This window comes from Poromitra crassiceps (assembly GCF_964638095.1).
Source record: "Poromitra crassiceps genome assembly, chromosome: 16".
NCBI classification, from domain to species: Eukaryota; Metazoa; Chordata; class Actinopteri; order Beryciformes; family Melamphaidae; genus Poromitra; species Poromitra crassiceps.
In genome coordinates this window covers 326560-345966 of record NC_139645.1, presented here as the reverse complement: position 1 = coordinate 345966, position 19407 = coordinate 326560, and the positions used below count along the sequence as shown (strand labels likewise).

The 19407-nt window shown below is 44.7% G+C and overlaps 1 protein-coding gene across 1 annotated transcript in view; it reads left to right on the top strand.

Moving 5' to 3' along the window:
* The window catches only part of otog (otogelin), a gene marked incomplete at both ends in the record, with an annotated part of 184575 nt that overhangs the window by 13998 nt on the left and 151170 nt on the right, over positions 1 to 19407 (top strand). Inside the window, 5 exons of the mRNA XM_083652849.1 lie at positions 5523 to 5644; positions 6473 to 6681; positions 7215 to 7345; positions 7747 to 7853; positions 9948 to 10057. Of these exons, the coding sequence (XP_083508975.1) occupies positions 5523 to 5644; positions 6473 to 6681; positions 7215 to 7345; positions 7747 to 7853; positions 9948 to 10057 (679 nt within the window). The remainder of the gene's footprint in view (positions 1 to 5522; positions 5645 to 6472; positions 6682 to 7214; positions 7346 to 7746; positions 7854 to 9947; positions 10058 to 19407) is intronic.

Sequence of the window (19407 nt, the reverse complement as noted above, 5' to 3'; positions counted from 1 at the left end):
TTTTTTTTTTTTTTTTAAAGTTTTGGTCGGAGTGAAATGTTCTATGGTCTCTCCCGATTCTAAATACCGTATTTCCGCTATTAGTGGCCCCTATTCAATTACAGGCCTCTGCTCTAATATAGGACGGGGGGCACGGCCTATGCGGACAAATAAAGGCCCCTCCCTAAATACAGGCCGGGTAAAAAAAAAAAAAAAACGATGGAGCAAAAACTACGGTGAATACAGTACTGTAAATTTCCCATAACACAACGCATCTACCGTGTGACGTAACCGGACGTAACGCAGAGACCAAACGAGCAGACGAAAGTTTGACGTTAAGTTTAAAGAGAGCAATATGCAGCGGAACATTTGGTACAGTGTGATGTGGAATCAGCCCTTCAAGCAGAGCCTGCACGATGCCTACGACCAGTGGATAGCTGGGGACGCAGATAAGCAGTACACAGCTGGAGGTGGAAACCTAAAAGCGCCTGCTCGACGCCTGCTTGTGGACTGGGTGATCGCCGCCTGGGACAAGCTAGACAAGGATCTGATCAAAAAGTCCTTCCAAGTTTGTGGACAGTCTGTGAAAACTGACGGGAGTCAAGACAACCTCATCCACTGCTTCAAGCAGGGACAGCCCTGCGCCGCTGAGGCTCTCGCCCAGCTTCGTTAGCGGGACCAGGAAAACAGACAGGTAGCCGAGGATGAGGAAGATGAAGAGGAACTGGTCAACAATGAACTTGTTGTTCTGAATGATGAGGACGCGGAGGATACCGACATACTAGATGAGGAGGAGGAGGATACTGAGTGAGTGAGTGACCACCAATATTTATTTGCGTTGTTTGGTTTTATGCAATATTTTGCAATAAAAGTCATGAAAATAAAGGAGTATGTCCATGAGAGTTTAATATTAAGAAATAAAGGCCTCACTCGAATACAGGCCTCTGCTCTAATATAGGACGGGGGCTCTCTGCGGCTCAGTAAATAAAGGCCCCGGTTACTATTAGCGGAAATACGGTATATCTGAACCATTTGGTTTGACCAGTAAAACCTTTTTTTTGCGTAACCTATTCGCAGCAGAGGCATACAGATTCGACACGGGGGCGTGGAAAGGAAATCGCAGCCGCAGTCAGAGCGGATTGGAGCCAATTGAAGAGCTTGCAGGGAGCGGAATGGGATTTGCATCCGGCTCAGACTGAAATGGTCGGCACTGGCACTGATGGGAGAGCTAGTCCACCATGCTGCTTCAACCCAGTCAGACTATGGGGAAATAAATGCAGATGAAAATCTCTGGTACAGTGCTGAAGCAGGAAGTGACGTTCACTTTGCCTCTCTATCATTCAAGAAAACGGCAAATGTGTTTTATTTTGAAAGTTATAACATGAAGTGCTGTTTTTGACGTTGATTAGCCTGACACGCAAGGGGAGCATGTGACGAACAGGCTCGTTTGAGATGAGCAAATTCTGCGCAGATTCGACCAGCGCCATGGTTAAAACCATAGACTGTAAATATAAAACCCACAGTGAAGTGTAGAAACTTAAATTTTATATCTATCCCAAGCTGTCACTCCATATTTTACATAAATACCACCTGTAATGCCTACATAAAAAATAAAAATAAGGAATCTGAAGGGCTGTGTCATTTGAGCAGTGAGTGTGGGTGGCGCTAATGCACGTTTTAATTTGTTTACAAACCGCTGTTAAACTAAACTGTAGAAGAAGAAAAGCAGCAGTGTGTGCTGCTGGGTGACTTGTTGACGCCTCACCTGACTGCGCTCGGCTGCTCTCGTCTGCTTTCCAGGCGAGGCGGCAGTCAACTCAAACGAGCCTCCGTCACTAGCGTGAAGGCTGGGAGAGCGCGAGACAAGTGAGTGACAGAGAAACACACATTCATTGTTTTTTGCTTGCTATGTTGGTTTATGTGAATATTTCGACTGTTTAGAATGCATTTTCAGAAACTGCTCTAGCTTTCATTGCAAAACTTCTGCCAATGCTAATTAGCCGACTCCTGTCTGTCTGCCTGCCATCACGCTAGCATATTAGCCAGGCTAATGCTTAATAGGCTAACTACATTAGCCTCGAGCTACACTGAAAAACACAGACCCTGACTCGTGTTGGCTCGCTCCCCCAGTGGTCCCGATGCATCCATATACTTTATTACCTTTAGATAAAGGTTGTAAGCTCACCTGTAACTATCGGTGACATTTTTGAACCCTCAGTATTGTGCTAGACTATGCTTAAGTTACGAACAAGGCTCATTCAGGGCAGGCTTAGTTTTATAACTTTTACCTGCTGCTCCTGCACATCACATCACAGCACAGGCTAAATGATGTGACATAAATATACATTATGTAAAGTTATGGCATAAATGTGTTTTTATTGAAAAAGTGTGCCGTCAAGTAAGCTATCTTGTTGGAGTGGATATCACAGTGCAAACATATGGTCAAACTTCCCACTTCATTATATCACGTTGTATTTGCAAGGGGTATATATACACCCCATCGCTGTATGTGTGTTTCTCTTAGGCCGGGGTTACATTTAATTTAAAGTCCCTGGAAACCAGATTTTTATTTATTATTATTTAGCATTTTGAGTTATTCACATCACAGGAACCTATGTTAATAAGCCACCAGCCAAATTTGAACGATGATGAACGTAGCAAAGTATATAAATTTAGGTTTGACAGTCATGGCAAAAGTCATGAGAATCAATTAGATTTTAGAGAGTATTTTCTCCCGCGGACTGTGTGGGCGTGTCCCATCTGCAGCAGGTCTCCTCTCTCTCTCTCTCTCTCTCGGAGGAGACCTGCTGGAGGAGACCTGCTGGAGGAGACCTGCTGGAGGAGACCTGCTCGGAGGAGACCTCTCCGTTAATGGAGAGAGGGAAGGAAAGAGAGATGGTGTGTGTGTGTGCGTGCGTGTGTGTGTGTGTGTGTGTGTGTGTGTGTGTGTGTGTTCGTGCGTTGCTTGGCGCATACAGTAGCACAGAGAGGGTTTACAGAGAGGAAGAGATCTCTGCGCTGCGAGTGCACAGCGTCAGTGTGTGTGTGCATGATTCGATTAAATCTTATGACGTGATAAGATCATGCATTTTAGCACCGCGCGCACCGCTCTCTTCAATGAGGATTTTTGGGGTTAGGGTTGAAAGTAATGTCAATTAATTTCTGAGGCACACAATTACTCACATAAGACCCTACATTTAATAGTTAGAAGGTTTTTGTGGATTTTGGTTTCCAGGGACTTTAATTTAATTTTGTCCAATATTCAAATATTCCAGAATTGCATGTTGTGTTAAAAAATATTATTATTTCTATCTAACGTTTTAGCCAGATTTGATGGTTTTCTTGTAAAAAAAACATATTGTAAAAAGCTTTCTGGGAAATATCCAAACAATGCTGGTGTTTGGGCAGGAGAAGGGGGGGGGGGTGGTGGATGGGGAGAAGGGAGAAACAGGAGCAGCAGATCCATTCACAGTGCTAGCTGGCTTGAACTGAAACTACACATGGCAAGCAGGAAATGCACAGAGCTCTGCCATTGGTTTGCCCGCCCCACAACAGCTCATCCTATCCAAATGCGGAGTGGTCTTATTCGAAAGCCTGAAAATTCCCTGCCCTATTTTGAAAAACTGACATGATGAACGTCTGATTCCTCTCATTTGTTGGGGTTGCATATCAATATTCAAGTACAGAGCCCTCCACATTAACACATTCACTGCCAACAGTTTTTCCAATACAGTTGGTAGCTTCTGCCAAGGTTTCTTTTGAGGATTCTGGCTCATCTTTCAAGAGCCGAGGATTATTTTCTGCTAGGACTTTGTGAACACAAAATATCTCAAAAGAACTAATAGAATGTGTGCTTTCTCTGTCTAAAAGAGTTAGTTTTTATCATGTTCTGTTATGTAGGCATTAGCAGTTGAATACAGCATGGTTTCAGCATCTGAGAAGGAAAGCTGAGATAAATGCCTTTTTGTGAAATTCGATAGAACAGGCAGAACAGTCACTTTAACCATTTATTTTTGGCATCAGTGAGACATCAGACATCTAAACAATAGTTCTGAACAGTAATTTCCTCCAAAATAACAGCACCCCCACCCCCCTCTCCTTCAAACTCCTCCCTCCGTGGGTGTGTCTCTGGTGGCTGCAGCGTGTGTCACAGGCGAGTCTCTGCTGCCTGTCTGTGCTGCCTGGCTGCTGGCGGCTGCTCGTCGGGCGAGTCTGGATCGGCTCGGTTCGGTTGTGAGCTGGGATGAAGCTGTGTGCGATTCTGGGCTTTCTGCTACGTGTTTCAAAGTGTGTTGCACCCAGAGTCTATTTTTGGAATCCCCCACCGTTGTGCGCCAGCTCCCAGCGCGAAAGCGTTTTCGCCAAACCATTTAGAATGGTTTCCTCACGCTTTTTCCTGCTGTTTTTGCTCGGCTTTCTCTCGTCTGGAGAGCACTGTCGCCACTTAGTGGTTCGGTAAAATAGGTTATACACATTCAATAGCTCCCATATTTTTATAGGAGATGTAAAAGGGTTTGATCCACGTCCCACCGTCAATTTTTTTTTTTTTTTTTTTGACGAGTTAACTCGTCGACGGCAGTCAACCGTTGTTTTTTTTTTGACGAGTTAACTCGTCGACGGCAGTGAACGTGTTAACAATAACATTATACTCATGATTAGATCAATACCCATACTCATGATTAGATCAATATCCATACTCATGATTAGATCAATATCCATACTCATGATTAGATCAATATCCATACTCATGATTAGATCAATACTCATACTCTTGATTAGATCAATATCCATACTCATGATTAGACGGCATGGTGGCTCAGTGGTTAACACTGTTGCCTCACAGCAAGAAGGTCCCGGGTTCGAACCCCGGTCCGTCCCAGGTCCTTTCTGTGTGGAGTTTGCATGTTCTCCCCGTGTCCGTGTGTGTTTTCTCCGGGTGCTTCGGTTTCCTCCCACCATCAAAGAAAGACATGTATGTTAGGGTTAATATTCCTGTTAGTGCCCCTGACCAAGGCAATGGCAAAAGAACTGGAGTTGGTCCCCGGGCGCTGCACAGTGGCTGCCCACTGCTCCTAGTTCTAGGAAGGTTCCTAGTAGAGGATGGGTCAAATGCAGAGGATGAATTTCCCCAAGGGGATAAATAAAGGATAACTTAACTTATAACTTAACTTAACTTAGATCAATATCCATACTCATGATTAGATCAATATCCATACTCATGATTAGGGCTGGGGATCATTTCAGTACCAATGCCAGTACCCTTCAAGTGATATTGATACAAATAGAGTACGTCTTCATTCAATACTTATTTTTAGCCATACTTTGAACGTTTTGGTGGCATCTCGGCACGTTGAACTGCCAACAACTACAAACTTAAGCCACACCCACTTTTAGTTGAAACCCCGCTCACTTTCACTTAAGGCACACCCCCTCCAAGTACAGATACAGATCATTTAATAGGTTAACAGATGCAGGTAATGGTCTACTCACTCATCCCTAGTCAATAACCTGGTCACATGACATGCTTCTCGTTTGACCCACAGATCCACAACGACCTGGCCTGTGGCTCCGTTCCCTACGCCTGCAGCCGCTCTGTCAGCCTCTTCCTGCCGGGGGAGGGGGAGGTGCGGCTAAACCGCGATGACGTCATCTTCAAAGGTCAAAGGTCAGCCGAGGAACAAGGGGGAATAGCTTTAGAAATACTTTTTCATTTGTCTGTTTCATTCACTGAACAGCTCATTGGAGACAAAGAAAAACAATAACAAATATAGCCGCAAGCGGCAATGGCAGGGGTTCAAGCTTTAGCCAAATGAATTTGATCTTGGTCAATAGTGTCAGTGGTTGTGAGGACACAGACCCAATTCATCCCTTTCCTAGAGTTATAGGTATTATTGTTTTAGTCATGTTTGTCATGTACGCTTTTCAAAATATCTAAACAATTTCAAGGTGGACCTTGAGGGTCCCACTGAGAAAGTTGTAGAGCAGGTTGACCTGAACATGTAGAAAAAACGTGCTTGAAAATCGGACAAACGAGGTGGAAGTTATGGCCTTTAACATAAAACCTTTAATTATAGCACCACCTTCAGACCAAATTTGCCACACATGGTCTATGATGATATCCGAACATCTCCACCAAGGTTCGTGACGATTCGTTAATCGGTCATGAAGTTATGACAATTTAGCTGAGAGGCCACACCCTCTCACAACTTTAAGGGTTAATATCTCCAAAATGAAAGTAGATTTCAAAAATCAGGAGGAAATGTCGAAAACTTTTCAAAATATCTCAGAAACTTTCCAGGCGGACCTTGAGGGTCCTTGAGGCAAATTTGTAGAGCAGGTTCACCTGAACATTTATGGATTGAATGACAGTTTTTATTTACAGCCAAGTCAATATAATCCTAATAGACTTACCCTGGATATTGAGATCTTCTGGGCTCTGTGATTGGTCAGATGTTGGTAGTGATAACACAGTGAACACAGTGTGTGTTGTCAGCCTGCAGCTCCCGCACCACGTGCACGACGTGGTGCTGCGGCGTGTGTCTCAGTATGTTCTGGTGACTCAGACTCACGGCTTTACGCTGGCCTGGGATGGACGCCACGGCTCACTCTACATCAAGCTCCCCCCGGAGGCCGTGGGACGACTCTGCGGTCTGTGTGGAAACTTCAATGCTGACGTGACCGACGACCTGAAGACCAGCTACGGTACCACACCCCACACACACACACACAGCATCAACCACCACTACTCACTGTGAGCTCTCTACAGGACAGACAGTCATGGAGTTCTGGACTAAAGCATATCTGACAATAAAAATATCCTCAGAATCTGGTCAGAGAGATGAAATCTCATCAAATGGGGTCTGTGGTTCTACTCTGAACCACTGTCCACTGAGCTATCTAAACATGTTGAAAGTATCAAAACACATGAACCACTGTCCACTGAGCTATCTAAACATGTTGAAAGTATCAAAACACATGGTCGCCAACTAAATTATCACGCAAAAATGGATTGAGTGTTTTTGGCACATGACAGCACACACACAGCTTTGTATTGTTACACAGTTTCTAGTATTGGCCCGGGCCTTTATTTAGCTCAACTACAGACAGAGGAAACACTGCAACAGGAAGTTACCTAGTGGCAATTTACATGTTTATGTTGTCAAGTTGAAACTGTCTATACCGCCTTCATATGTGTCGTTTCGTTTGTGTCGACCGCGACCTCTGCCTCTCTCCAGGTATGCTGACTCATGACATTGACATGTTTGGGAACAGCTGGCTGGAGGCGGAGCCACACGAGGAGCGATGTCCCATGGTGCCGTCTGGCTTCCCCTCGCCGTGTGCCGCGGTCGACGCTCACCGGCTGCTGGTGAGCTCCACAGACCACAGACTCATTTCAACAGGAGCAGATCTTCCTGCTTGTCTCTGATGCAGAGTCACACTCATTTGATTGTTTTCATTTGTGTGTGTATCCCTTTAAGACCGCGAACCGCGTTAACATGGTTCGCGGTCTTAAAGGGATACGCACTCAGTGAATGGAAGTGAAATATTACATTAGTTATTACATTAGTTATCAAAAGGAGATCACATAGAATAGCCTAAATGTGTGTGATTTGGTTAAAGAGATGGTTCAGAGATACAGTTGTTTTTTGCACTTTCCCAGAGTCAGAAACAAATACATTTTTATTTTTTTCTATTTAACCTTTATGCATACAGGGAGGCCCCTGAGAGCAAGCTCTCATTTGCAGATTTGTTTGTCATTTGTTACAGAAGGTGGAGGAGGTGTGCTCCATGCTGCTGGAGCCGCCGTTCCAGACGTGTCACGACTTCGTCAGCCCGCTGTCTTACATGTCCAGCTGCTCCAACGACCTCTGCCTGTAAGACCACCTGATTACATAGCCTACCTGATTACACAGCCTACCTGATTACACAGCCTACCTGATTACACAGCCTACCTGATGACATAACCTACCTGATTACATAGCCTACCTGATTACACAGGCTACCTGATTACATAGCCTACCTGATTACACAGCCTACCTGATTACACAGCCTACCTGATTACACAGCCTACCTGATTACACAGCCTACCTGATGACATAACCTACCTGATTACACAGCCTACCTGATGACATAACCTACCTGATTACATAGCCTACCTGATTACATAACCTACCTGATTACATAGCCTACCTGATTACACAGCCTACCTGATGACATAACCTACCTGATTACACAGCCTACCTGATGACATAACCTACCTGATTACATAGCTTACCTGATTACATAGCCTACCTGGGGCGACATTACAGAAACTTCCTAAATTCCAAATCCTATCCTAAATGATTCGTAACCATGGTAATTAGAGTTAGGACTTGATTTAGGAAAACACCCATTACAGAACAACAGTTCCTAAGTCAATATTCTCATCCTAATTTAAAATGGGAAAAGCGTATTACAGAAGCGTCCCAACTCCCCCAAATCTTAAAAAAGCTCTCCTAACTTTAGATGCCAGCTATGCTGTCCTAACTAATTTACGCTATTTTCAACTGGAACAACAGCCATCTTGCATCTCGTTATAATTTATAGCCTATTTATAGCCTACTTACATTATGGCTGCGCTGTTATTACATTTGCAAAACCAACAAAATGTCAACAGGCGCAATGTATTTGCCATAAGGCTCATGCGGGACCCGAATGACGTTTTACGTTTTGATGACAGAACGCTCGTTAATCGATACAGACTGCCCCGGGACATGATACTGCAGCTAGCCGAGGAGCTGAGACCTGTGTTGGAGAGACCGACTAGGCGACACGTGGCTCTGCCGGTTGTAGTACAACTTACAAATGCACTTCGTTTTTTTGCAAGTGAGATTTTCAAACTGAAGTGGCCGACATATCCAAAATATCTCAGCCTGCTATGTCACGTAATTTAACTGAGGTAGCAACAGCCATCAGCAATTTATTTTGCTCCTCGGTACATACAATTTCCAAGGGGGGAGGATCATAGCGAGTCTCTGCCAGATGCGGCAGAGACGGTTTCTGTTATTTTAGCCCATTCCCTCTCTTTCATCTCCCGCGTGAGGGTGGCTGAAAACTTTCCGAAAAGCACGTCTTTAACCTTTTCTACGGCGGTCACTAAAACCTCCAACTCATCTGCCTTGAAGTTAAATGCCCTTCGTTTTTGGTCCATTGCCCCACAATCTCAAAAATGTTCGACAACAACAACACACATCGTTAGCCTACTAGCTAATAGCAGGCTACTAGCGCTCCTACTTCCCCCGTGAGTTGAGAAAGGAGGAGGTGTCTGTTGCTAGTGGTTGCTAGGGTAACAGACAGAAAAGTTGATAACCGATGCTGGATGAGTATTTAGGATTTCCTAACAAGACATAAGATAGGATTTAGCAAGATAAGATAGGATTCCTAAAGTTAGTTAGGATTTGCTTCTGTAATACGAAATCAGAAAAAATCCTATCTTAAACTAGTCCTATCCTAACTTAAGACATAAGATAGGGAGTTTCTGTAATGTGGCCCCATAGTCCGCCATGTTTGATGTTGTTACTGACCTCAAGTCGGACAAACCAGACCTCTGAAATGATATAGGGTTGTTGTCAGGAACGCACAATAGACCCTTTTCACAGCAGCCATTTTGTGTTTCAAAAGCAGGATAAACACACGTACAACCAAAACATTAATGAGGGCCCTGGCGCTGGAACACCTAAATGGAATGGAAGTTGGAAACCATCATTACTGTTTTGGTGACACCTGTGTTTACCCTGCCTTTGAGACACAAAATAGCTGCTGTGAAAGGGTCTATTGAGTAGGACAATCATTCAATTCAGTTTTAACGACTCGCAGCTGGTTTCTATCTGACTTGGAGGTGTCTTGAACGCAGCACTGATGGCACACAGCTGCCTGTGGGTCTGTGTGTCAGTGCACCCGTCTGTGGCTCACGGTCTGTCTGTGTGCAGGTCTGGACCTCAGGGTGACGCGGTGTGCCAGGTGTTCAGTGAGTACGCCCGGGCCTGCGCGCACGCAGACCACCCCCTGCACGGCTGGAGGAGGCACTTCCCACAGTGTGGTACGTAGGCTCTCTCTCTCCCTCTCCCTCTCTCTCACTCACACACACACACACACACACACACACACACATACACACACACACTCACACACACACACACACACACACACACACACACACACACACACACACACACACACACACACACACACACACACACTCACTCACACGCACATACAAGTCATTTCCAAACATGAAGTCTGGACTATGTCTGGTAAATCATGTCCGGGTACTTCCCACAGTTACCCTTCCAGACATGAGGGAAGGTTGTTTCTAAACATGTGGAAAATGTTCTGGTGTAGAGACAGAGTGGAGAAGGTTCTGGTGTAGAGACAGAGTGGAGAATGTTCTGGTGTAGAGACAGAGTGGAGAAGGTTCTGGTGTACAGACAGAGTGGAGAAGGTTCTGGTGTAGAGACAGAGTGGAGAAGGTTCTGGTGTAGAGACAGAGTGGAGAAGGTTCTGGTGTACAGACAGAGTGGAGAAGGTTCTGGTGTAAAGACAGAGCGGGGAAGGTTCTGGTGTAGAGACAGAGTGGAGAAGGTTCTGGTGTACAGACAGAGTGGAGAAGGTTCTGGTGTAGAGACAGAGCGGGGAAGGGGGTGTGTGTGTGTTGCACACTAAAGTCTGCAGGCTGCAGCCAGGAATCACGGTGTTTATGCGACGCAAACTTTTAATTACATTTTTCAATGTAGACGACATCAGGAACGCACCGGAGCAGGAACGCACCGGAGCAGGAACGCACCAGAGCAGGAACGCACCGGAGCAGCGTTCCACCACTGCTCTCTCCAAGGGCACAAGATTACTTGCGGATTACTTGCAGATTACTTGCGGATTAGTTGCGGATTACTTGGCACGCCCCCAATTTGCGCCTGTGGTAGGTGGTGCCGTGAACAATTCCGCACCCCCCGCCCAGAATTGCATCCCCACCATATTTCAGGGCTGTCTTAACTTAAAAAACAGGGAGGTCACTCACGTCTACCAACAGGTGCGCGAGCGCCAAAATGGGATAGCGCCTTGAGTCCCTATTCTGAGGGGGAAAATAACAGTTTAGTGGTTTTGAGAATGGGGGGGGGCGTGGGGGGTGTGCTCTACAAAGGTGAGTATCTCAATGAGTCAGTGAGTGAGTCTGTCACTGAAGCTGTGTTCACACCGAGATATTTATTTTTCGCTCTGTCGCTTGATTCAACCCTTTGGAATCGCTCTGTCGCTCTGTTTAAATCGCTCATCAACAGGCACACGAATTGACGGACATGTGGGGCTATAACGTTACGCAATGTCATGATGTTTGTCCACTACGAGCCACCGTAGATTTTACAAGCTAAGCCTATCAGCGTGCTCCTAATGCGAGCTACATACCGGTAGTACAAACTTCACTTCATGTCAGCTGTCAGCCTGTCAATCAGCTGTCAATGCGGTTTGTTCCAAGCCAGTGTGATCCTTGACTCACTCTCACACGGCAGCCAATCAGCGTTGAACAGCGAGCGACTGATTCCAGCGTAATTTCACTCGAGTTGGGATATTTCATCTGGGGCGACGAGCGCATTTTCTCCCTATCGCTCTGTCTCTGTCGCTCAGACGGCCAGCGATTTTTCTCCCGGGCGAATATACGCTCAATCGCTCGTTTGCATTGAAAAATTTTATACTTAAGCAAAATAGCATGAGAGCCAGTGTGTTGTGGCAAATATATCCCGCTGATCAGCTGTTATCCCACGAGGCCGCAGGCCGAGTGGGATAACTGCTGAGCAGCGGGATATATGCCACAACACACGCAGCTCGAGTGCTATATTGCTTTTATAAAACGGTTTCCAAGTATGATAATATAATAATAATACTATAAGTCCGATTGGCATGGTATTCTGATAGAGTCAGTTGAAACACTACTGTAAGGCGGGACCTCTAGCAAGAAGATAGACGTGCGGGTGATTTGATTGGATCGTTCTGGAGACTGAAGTTGATATTGGCCAATCCTGGCGCTTGCTGAGAAGCTGAGAGCTTTCTGCAAAGCCCGACACCAACTAACGTTACGTCTTATTTAGAAATGCGGGGTTAACAGCCTTTTTTTTGCAAAGAAGACATTAGCCTGCGTCTATTCTTGTACAAAACATAATTTTCTGCGAAGTATTAGTAAAGTTATAAGCGAAGATCGATTCACAAGGATCTGACAGCTGTCTCCGACATTTTGTTTTTTCTACATTGTCATTTGAGGTAACCAAAGCCTTTTAGTAAGAGAGTTGCGTCTCATAACCCATGGCCATGGGTTATGAGAGTGGGTTACGGTATTATTATACAATGGCTGGGAACCAATCAGATTGCTTGATTTGAGAGAGCCGTTTTATAATTAAGCAATATAGCATGAGAGCTAGTGTGTTGTGGCATATATCCCGCTGATCAGTTGTTATCCCACTCGGCCTGCGGCCTCGTGGGATAACAACTGATCGTTAAACGGTCAATTTCCATGTTAATTTGCATATAACAGTGTTGCCAATGTGGCGATTCCCCCCCCTCCTTCGTGGTCAGCAATGTAACATAAGTATATTAAATGATGGGGCAAGTATTAATCAAGCTAGATTTGGAAATGGGGCGGCTTTAGCTCGGGAGGTAGAGCAGGTCGGCCAATGACTCAAGGGTTGGCGGTTCGAATCCCGCTCCCTCCCAGCTGTTGTCGTTGTGTCCTTGGGCAAGACACTTAACCCTCATTGCCTCGTATGAATGGGTATGAATGTCTATGAATGTTGGTGGTGGTCGGAGGGGCCGTAGGCGCGAAATGGCTGCCACGCTTCCGTCAGTCTTCCCCAGGGCAGCTGTGGCTACATCACCCGTAGCTTACCACCACTGGTACGAATGGTGTGAATGAATAATGATTTCTGTGAAGCGCTTTGGGTGTCTAGAAAAGCGCTATATAAATCCAATCATTATTATTATTATTATTATTATTAAATAAACACATGGTTCATGTTAATTTTATCTACCTGATGTCTGATCAAACGCATTCCGCAGCGAAGCACACACACAGCTGAACACCTGCTGCAGCCACAGAAGTGAAGTGAGCGCACTGACTGCCCCGCCCCTCTGCTGCTCCTGTCTGAGCGCACAGCTCAGATGTGCTCTGTGACCATTTCAGAATGATTAATACACCCAGCGAAACAATCAGCTCATACATGTTCTATAGTTTTGTTAACTCCGTGTGTGCTGTCATTAGCCTACTTTTTCTTCACTGTCTCATTCGGTCGGCCGGGACACACATCTTGCATGTGCGTGGCGTGTGCGTGTGCGTGGCGTGCTTGCTGCGGCTGGCAACTCTCTCCCTCCCTCTCTGCAGTGCATGTTCAGGCACACGCATGCATACGCTCGCACTCAATGATGAAACAGTAGTTTTTACCGTGTTACAAAAATGACATGAAGCGGTCGAATTGACGATTGAAAAGTATCAATTAACGTTAACTCATTCTCTGCCAGGGTCATTTCGGTCTGTGTGCTCCCAGTGCCAGGATTTTGAGCATATTTCCTGATCTTCCAGGACCCACAGAATATTCTGTGCTAGGAATAAAATTACACAACATATCTCACAATAAAGCAGAGACTCTCTTCTTACCCCTTGTAAAAAACTGAAACTCGACCATGTTTCCTTGTTTAGTTACAAGCAGTGGAAGTTAGCTTGTTTTCACTGAAAATGCCCTCCTTTGTAACAGAAATAGGAGAAAAATAGGTTTTTAGTGAACGACACCGTTTCAAGCAGAACTCTCTTTTGAGCCTTTTATTTTTTGCCTCAGTGACACATCAGACATATACAGTACCGGTATTTGTTTTCCCCAAAAAATAAAAATAAAAATAAAAAAAAGTTTTTACTGACTTTTACTTCCTGGAACTTATTTACCAGATAGTCCAAGACTGGACGGACCAAATGAACCCTTATGCTCGCTCGCTCGCTCTCTCTCTCTCTCTCTCTCTCTCTCTCTCTCTCTCTCTCTCTCTCTCTCTCTCTCTCTCTCTCTCTCTCTCGCGTCTCGCACACAGGAATCACAGGCAGCTGCTCAATGGCCGCAAATGCTGCTCAATGCACAAATGGCCGCTCATGATCGTCACTCACTAACGGACTCTGTTTACTGCTAAATGGGTGACTATACTATAAATACTAAACGTGATTTAGCGCTTCCTTTCATCAGTTTGACTTGAAACAATGTCACAGGCTGGGAAAGGGTCTGATCTAATGTAAACAAGCAAAACATGAAAGTACGTCCGAGTACGTCCTTGGCACAGAACGCCATTGTAAAAAGTACGTCCGAGTACGTCTTTGGCAGAGAATGAGTTAATGTTACTGTCCAACACTAGTGCTGCAACTATCGATTATTTTAGTAATCGAGTATTCTACCGAATAATCCATCGATTAATCGAGTAATCGGATAAGAACCCTTTTTTGTGTTTTCAAAGGCTTATCGTAAATATACACCAAAAAATAAGATAAATCTCTTCAAATAAACAACTACCGGTACATTAGTTTCTTTCTTAGAAAAAACAACATTTTTATTTTTAAATTGCATAGAACTGGCAGTGGCACCATTCATCTTTTCAACCTGACGTTTGAGTTCTTCCAGTGTACAGCAACCGTTAAATAATATGAATGAATGGCTTACTAGCTGGTTTACATCCTTCATTTACCTTACAGCTGCATGACACACACACTCTTTCTCTCTCACACACACTCACTCTCTCTTTCTCTCTCACACACCAACAGGCTAGTGTGATCACACACACACACACACACACACACACAAAACGCTGTTAAATTAGCCGCTAACGTTAATGTTAGGTTGAGCTTTGTATTTCTCACAGAAAACGGTCCAAACTTCTCAGAGAGAGCGGTCGGTATTCACTAAAGCCTTAATATCTCAGGCTCTGTAGTACATAGAAACATAAAATAAAAAGCATTTGAGAGCTTAACCCTTTGGCTTTTCGTATTATATTTGCTCTAATGTTAATAAAAAAAAAAAAGATCTTTAACCCCAAAAAATAAAAATAAAAAGATTCTAATGCATTTTAAGAAATGTTAATAAAGATTACGGCAAATGTAACCCTTCCAAATAAAAAGCCACGGGTTTAAGCTGTCAAATGCTTTTTATTTCATGTTGATAGCTACTATACAGGCTGAGGAAATACATTCTGTTGAACCCTTGACAATTACTGCAGCAACGTTAGCGTTAACGCTAACGTTAACGTTAGCGATCTCTGTTTTGCAGTCGTTGTGAAGACAGTGAAAAGCCCCGTTATCTAACAACTACAACGGCAGTGAAACAACTTATCCAGCTAACGCTAGCTAATTAAATAACGTTACCTGATGTTGTAGTCGATGCCTCTCTCAACTACACCTGAGGAGGTGCTGCAGTAATACGTTACAGTCTTCAGCATTTAGCTACTGTAAATATATCTTGTGTTTGACCATGCTTCCTCAAGTTTGAGGTGTTTCCCTGGCCAGCTTTGCAATTCACATCACAAGTGTTGCAGCCAGTGTTGTCTGAGTCTATCTTGGGAAAGTGTAGCCACATTTTCGGGTGGTCCCGTTTGTTGATGTTTCAGGTAGAGTGACGGACTGACGTAACGCACTCTCACGTGTTGCCTTAAGGTTCCGTCGGAATTTCTATTTTACCCACTCTCTTCTATTACTCAGATGCGTGTCGAGGCAAATCATTTTGGCCTCGATCATTTTAATTACTCGAGTTATTCGAGGTACTCGAGGAATCGTGACAGCCCTATCCAACACATGGCAGTTCGGATAAATTGTTTCACAAGAGACTGCGTGCGGAGTGCGGACTCGTTTTTATAATGTTGTGGCGCCCTGCAGAGCACAGCCCTCGCTGCGTGTGTGAAGAGAGAGAGAGAACGGGTGAGACAGAAGCAAACTATTTTTTGCAGATCTCAAAAGCAGGTAAACCACTGTGGGATTAGTGAGACTATTGCTAAAAGAGTAGATACTGTAGTGATGCTGCGCACTTTGTCAGTGCGCCCTGCAGCCTGGGCTGTCGTCCGCTCAAACAGTACTTCACGGGGCGGCTGCGTGTCAATTGACGTGTCCTTAATATGCAATGCGTGCAGCTCTAAGCAGTATAGCCTATCGGAGGAATGTTTTTGTTTAGATGGCTGGAGGGTTCAACTTGTCTTCTCGTTTTGTTAATGTGTTTTTTTCTGCTTGTAGATGTAAAAATAAACGCTTTCTACTGAAAAAAAATCAAGCATTTGGTAGCCTAATGGTTTAATGGGGCACAGACAGTAAAATAGCGCATTTTAATCTTCTCGGTTAACCGACAGTTGTCGGCTAATGAGTGTCGGTTGTCGGTCAAGAAAAATTATGATTTTCGACATCCCTAATTGGCCAAGTATATTAACATTTAAGAGTGAAGAGTTTCAGGAAGTGACAGAGAGCAGCGCCCTGCGTGTGCTGTATGTGGTGAAATGCAGAGAGAGTTGTCTCTCTCTGTCAAAGGCCCGGCTCGCGCCGGGCTCGCCCCCGTGAGACGAGGGAAATCTCCTCTCTCGCCGAGAAGAGCCTGGTGACGCGAGGTTAGAAATCTCCGAAACGAAAATCAAAATTGTAAATAAGAGTTATTTTTGATAAACTGAGCACACAGGGGTGATTTAAATAGTTACTTTGACCGACTAAATTTTTTTCTCAACTTCCAAAATTGTCATATTAACCCTTAACTCATTCACTGCCAATATCTGACTGGCATTTTTGGCACAGGCCAAGTATTTCCATAATGTTTGGTCATCTTTCAAGACCCACAGTAAATTCTGTACTAGGACTACAGTGATGTCCAATACCTCGAAATGAAGATCTAAGTCTCTACTTTCACCCCCAAAAAGAAAGTTAGCTTTTAGCATGTTCTGTACTCTACTTATAACCCTTTTTATACACCCCATGTTCACCAAAAAAGCCTGTCTGGGAAGAGAAAAGGGAGAAAAAAGCATTTTTGTAAAAGGGCACAATCTCAGGCATAACTCACTCTCAATTCTTTTATTTTGAACTGTATTGACATCAGACATGTAAATAGTTAGGACTAAATTCGTTAGGACACAAATGACAAAAAAAAAAAATATATATATATATATATATACACACATGAAGTGCTTTTTTTTTACATTCAACAATACAGTTTACTCGGTGTGAGTGTGCAGACAGACAGACAGACAGACAGACAGACAGACACACCGACAGACAGACAGACAGACAGACAGACAGACACACACACACACACACACACACACACACACACACACACACACACACACACGATCCCCCTTTTAGATTTCTAACCCAACATAGGATAAGCAATAACCACGCCCTGTGGCGCTGGGATTGGCCAGGAGCAACACTGGAGGGCACGCAGCCCAGCGATTTCATGAACCAACTGAAGAGCTCTTGAGAAGGACAGCGGGCTGCTGTGAGTGCCTTCTGCCCGCTGCTGCCTAGCTGTTCCTGTGTTTATTTTTGATTTGTTCTGGTACACCCGTCTTCGTCCATGTCTCCCTGTCATATCAACTCTGCTATTTGATCGTTCCCGTTTTCCCCTCGGCTATTCAACACGTCCTCACCGCCCTCGCAAACTGATCGATCATTTCCTCATTCCTCCGATGATCAAACACATCTCTTGATTACTTTCTCCCGTTTTCTCCTGGCTGGCACAGAGGAAGGCGACTCCAGCTCGTGCAGCGCGCCGAGGGCGTTTCAATGGCGTTTCTCCTGTCTGCACAAGGAAGCGTTACCCGTTCTCTGCTTTTCCTCTTGCTCAATTTCAAAACAACAGCTGCGGTATGTGTTTGATCGCGTGCTGTCGGCTACCCTTTGAAGGCAGGGACCTGTGTCTGTGTCACAGGCTGGGCAAGTGTTTGCTGCAGGCGCTGCACCAATAAAAACAAAAACACGTCAAACACGTCCTTGGCGGGGAAGGCCATTGCTGATAACACGTCAAAGACGTCATTGGCGGTGAATGAGTTAACGGGGGTATAGAGCTCAAACAGCTCTCTTGATACCATTGTTGAAACTATGGCGCATTGATATGAATGGTGAACAGACCATTTGGCTGAACGACTTTACCAACTGTACATTATCACTTTTTAATAGGGGTGGGAATCGCTGAGTAGCTCACGATACGATATCGTCACGATACTTGGCCCTCGATAACGATATTATCACGATACAGCGATACTGCGATAATCGATATATTGGAAGACGATACATCACGATACCTGTGTAACTGAAGAGAAAAAAATACCCCTAAAAGGCAAGAAGCAGTATTATGTATTTATTAGCAGAATTGACATGAACTCTCTGAGTTAACTCACTCACTCATACCATTTTCGATACCACGGAGGAAAAGTTACACATTAAGTATTTTTATTATTATTATTAACACATCGAGTGCCAGCGACGCCAAATGGCGTCAATAACTCGAAATTGTTTTTTTGACGGGGGGGGGGGGGGTGTCGATCTATGCCTCTTACATCGCCTCTTACAATATGAGAGCTATTGAATGTGTCTAACCTATTTTACAGAACCCTTAGGTGGCGACAGCGCACTCCAGATGAGAGAAAGTGGAGTAAAACACACAGAAGAAGTCGTTGGGGAAAAGGAAATCGCATCGCATCCGTCCGTATGCAGCTGCTTCATTGAAGCATAACGTTAGCTGTGCCCCTGCAGCAGCCAATCTGCTGTCACAATTGAGCACCTCCGTGTCCGCTGCACAGCCCATTCGCATGATCAGCCGTGGAGTTGTTATTATTCTCAACTGGAAGCATGGGAGCTGGTGACAAATACACGCGGTTGTAAAAAAGCTGGATGTAGCGGACTTGTCAGTGCAGAGCAAACGCAGGCAGCAGAAAGCCCCAGAGACACTCCCAGAAGGAGGGGTGTGCAGTTGAGGGGGTGGGGGGGGGGGGGTGGGGGGGCACGCAGAGCAGCATACAACACCCAGACAGCAGGACAGGATTAGCAAACGCAAGCTAGAATATCTGATGCCCACCAGCAGTAAATCAAGAACAGCAAGAAGCTGCAACCAGCAGCGCACGCAGGGGCCAGCGCTGCTGGTTGCAGCTAAAAAATATTATTTGGCCAAACAAAATTCCTTTGTTTTCACTCTTTCATTGAAGGAAATTATTTTTGAGGTGTCATTACATCAGAAAATATTAGCAATGAGTCAATGATGTGCTTGAAATGCTTCCTTTCACAAAAGGCTGAATATCTCAGGTTCTTTAAAAAAAGTGGCTGTTTTTGGTCAAATCAAGCTATCTTCTCCGGCTCATAACTAAAGAACGGAAAATGGGATCAATAAACTTTTTTTTGCAGGTGATAGAAGAGAG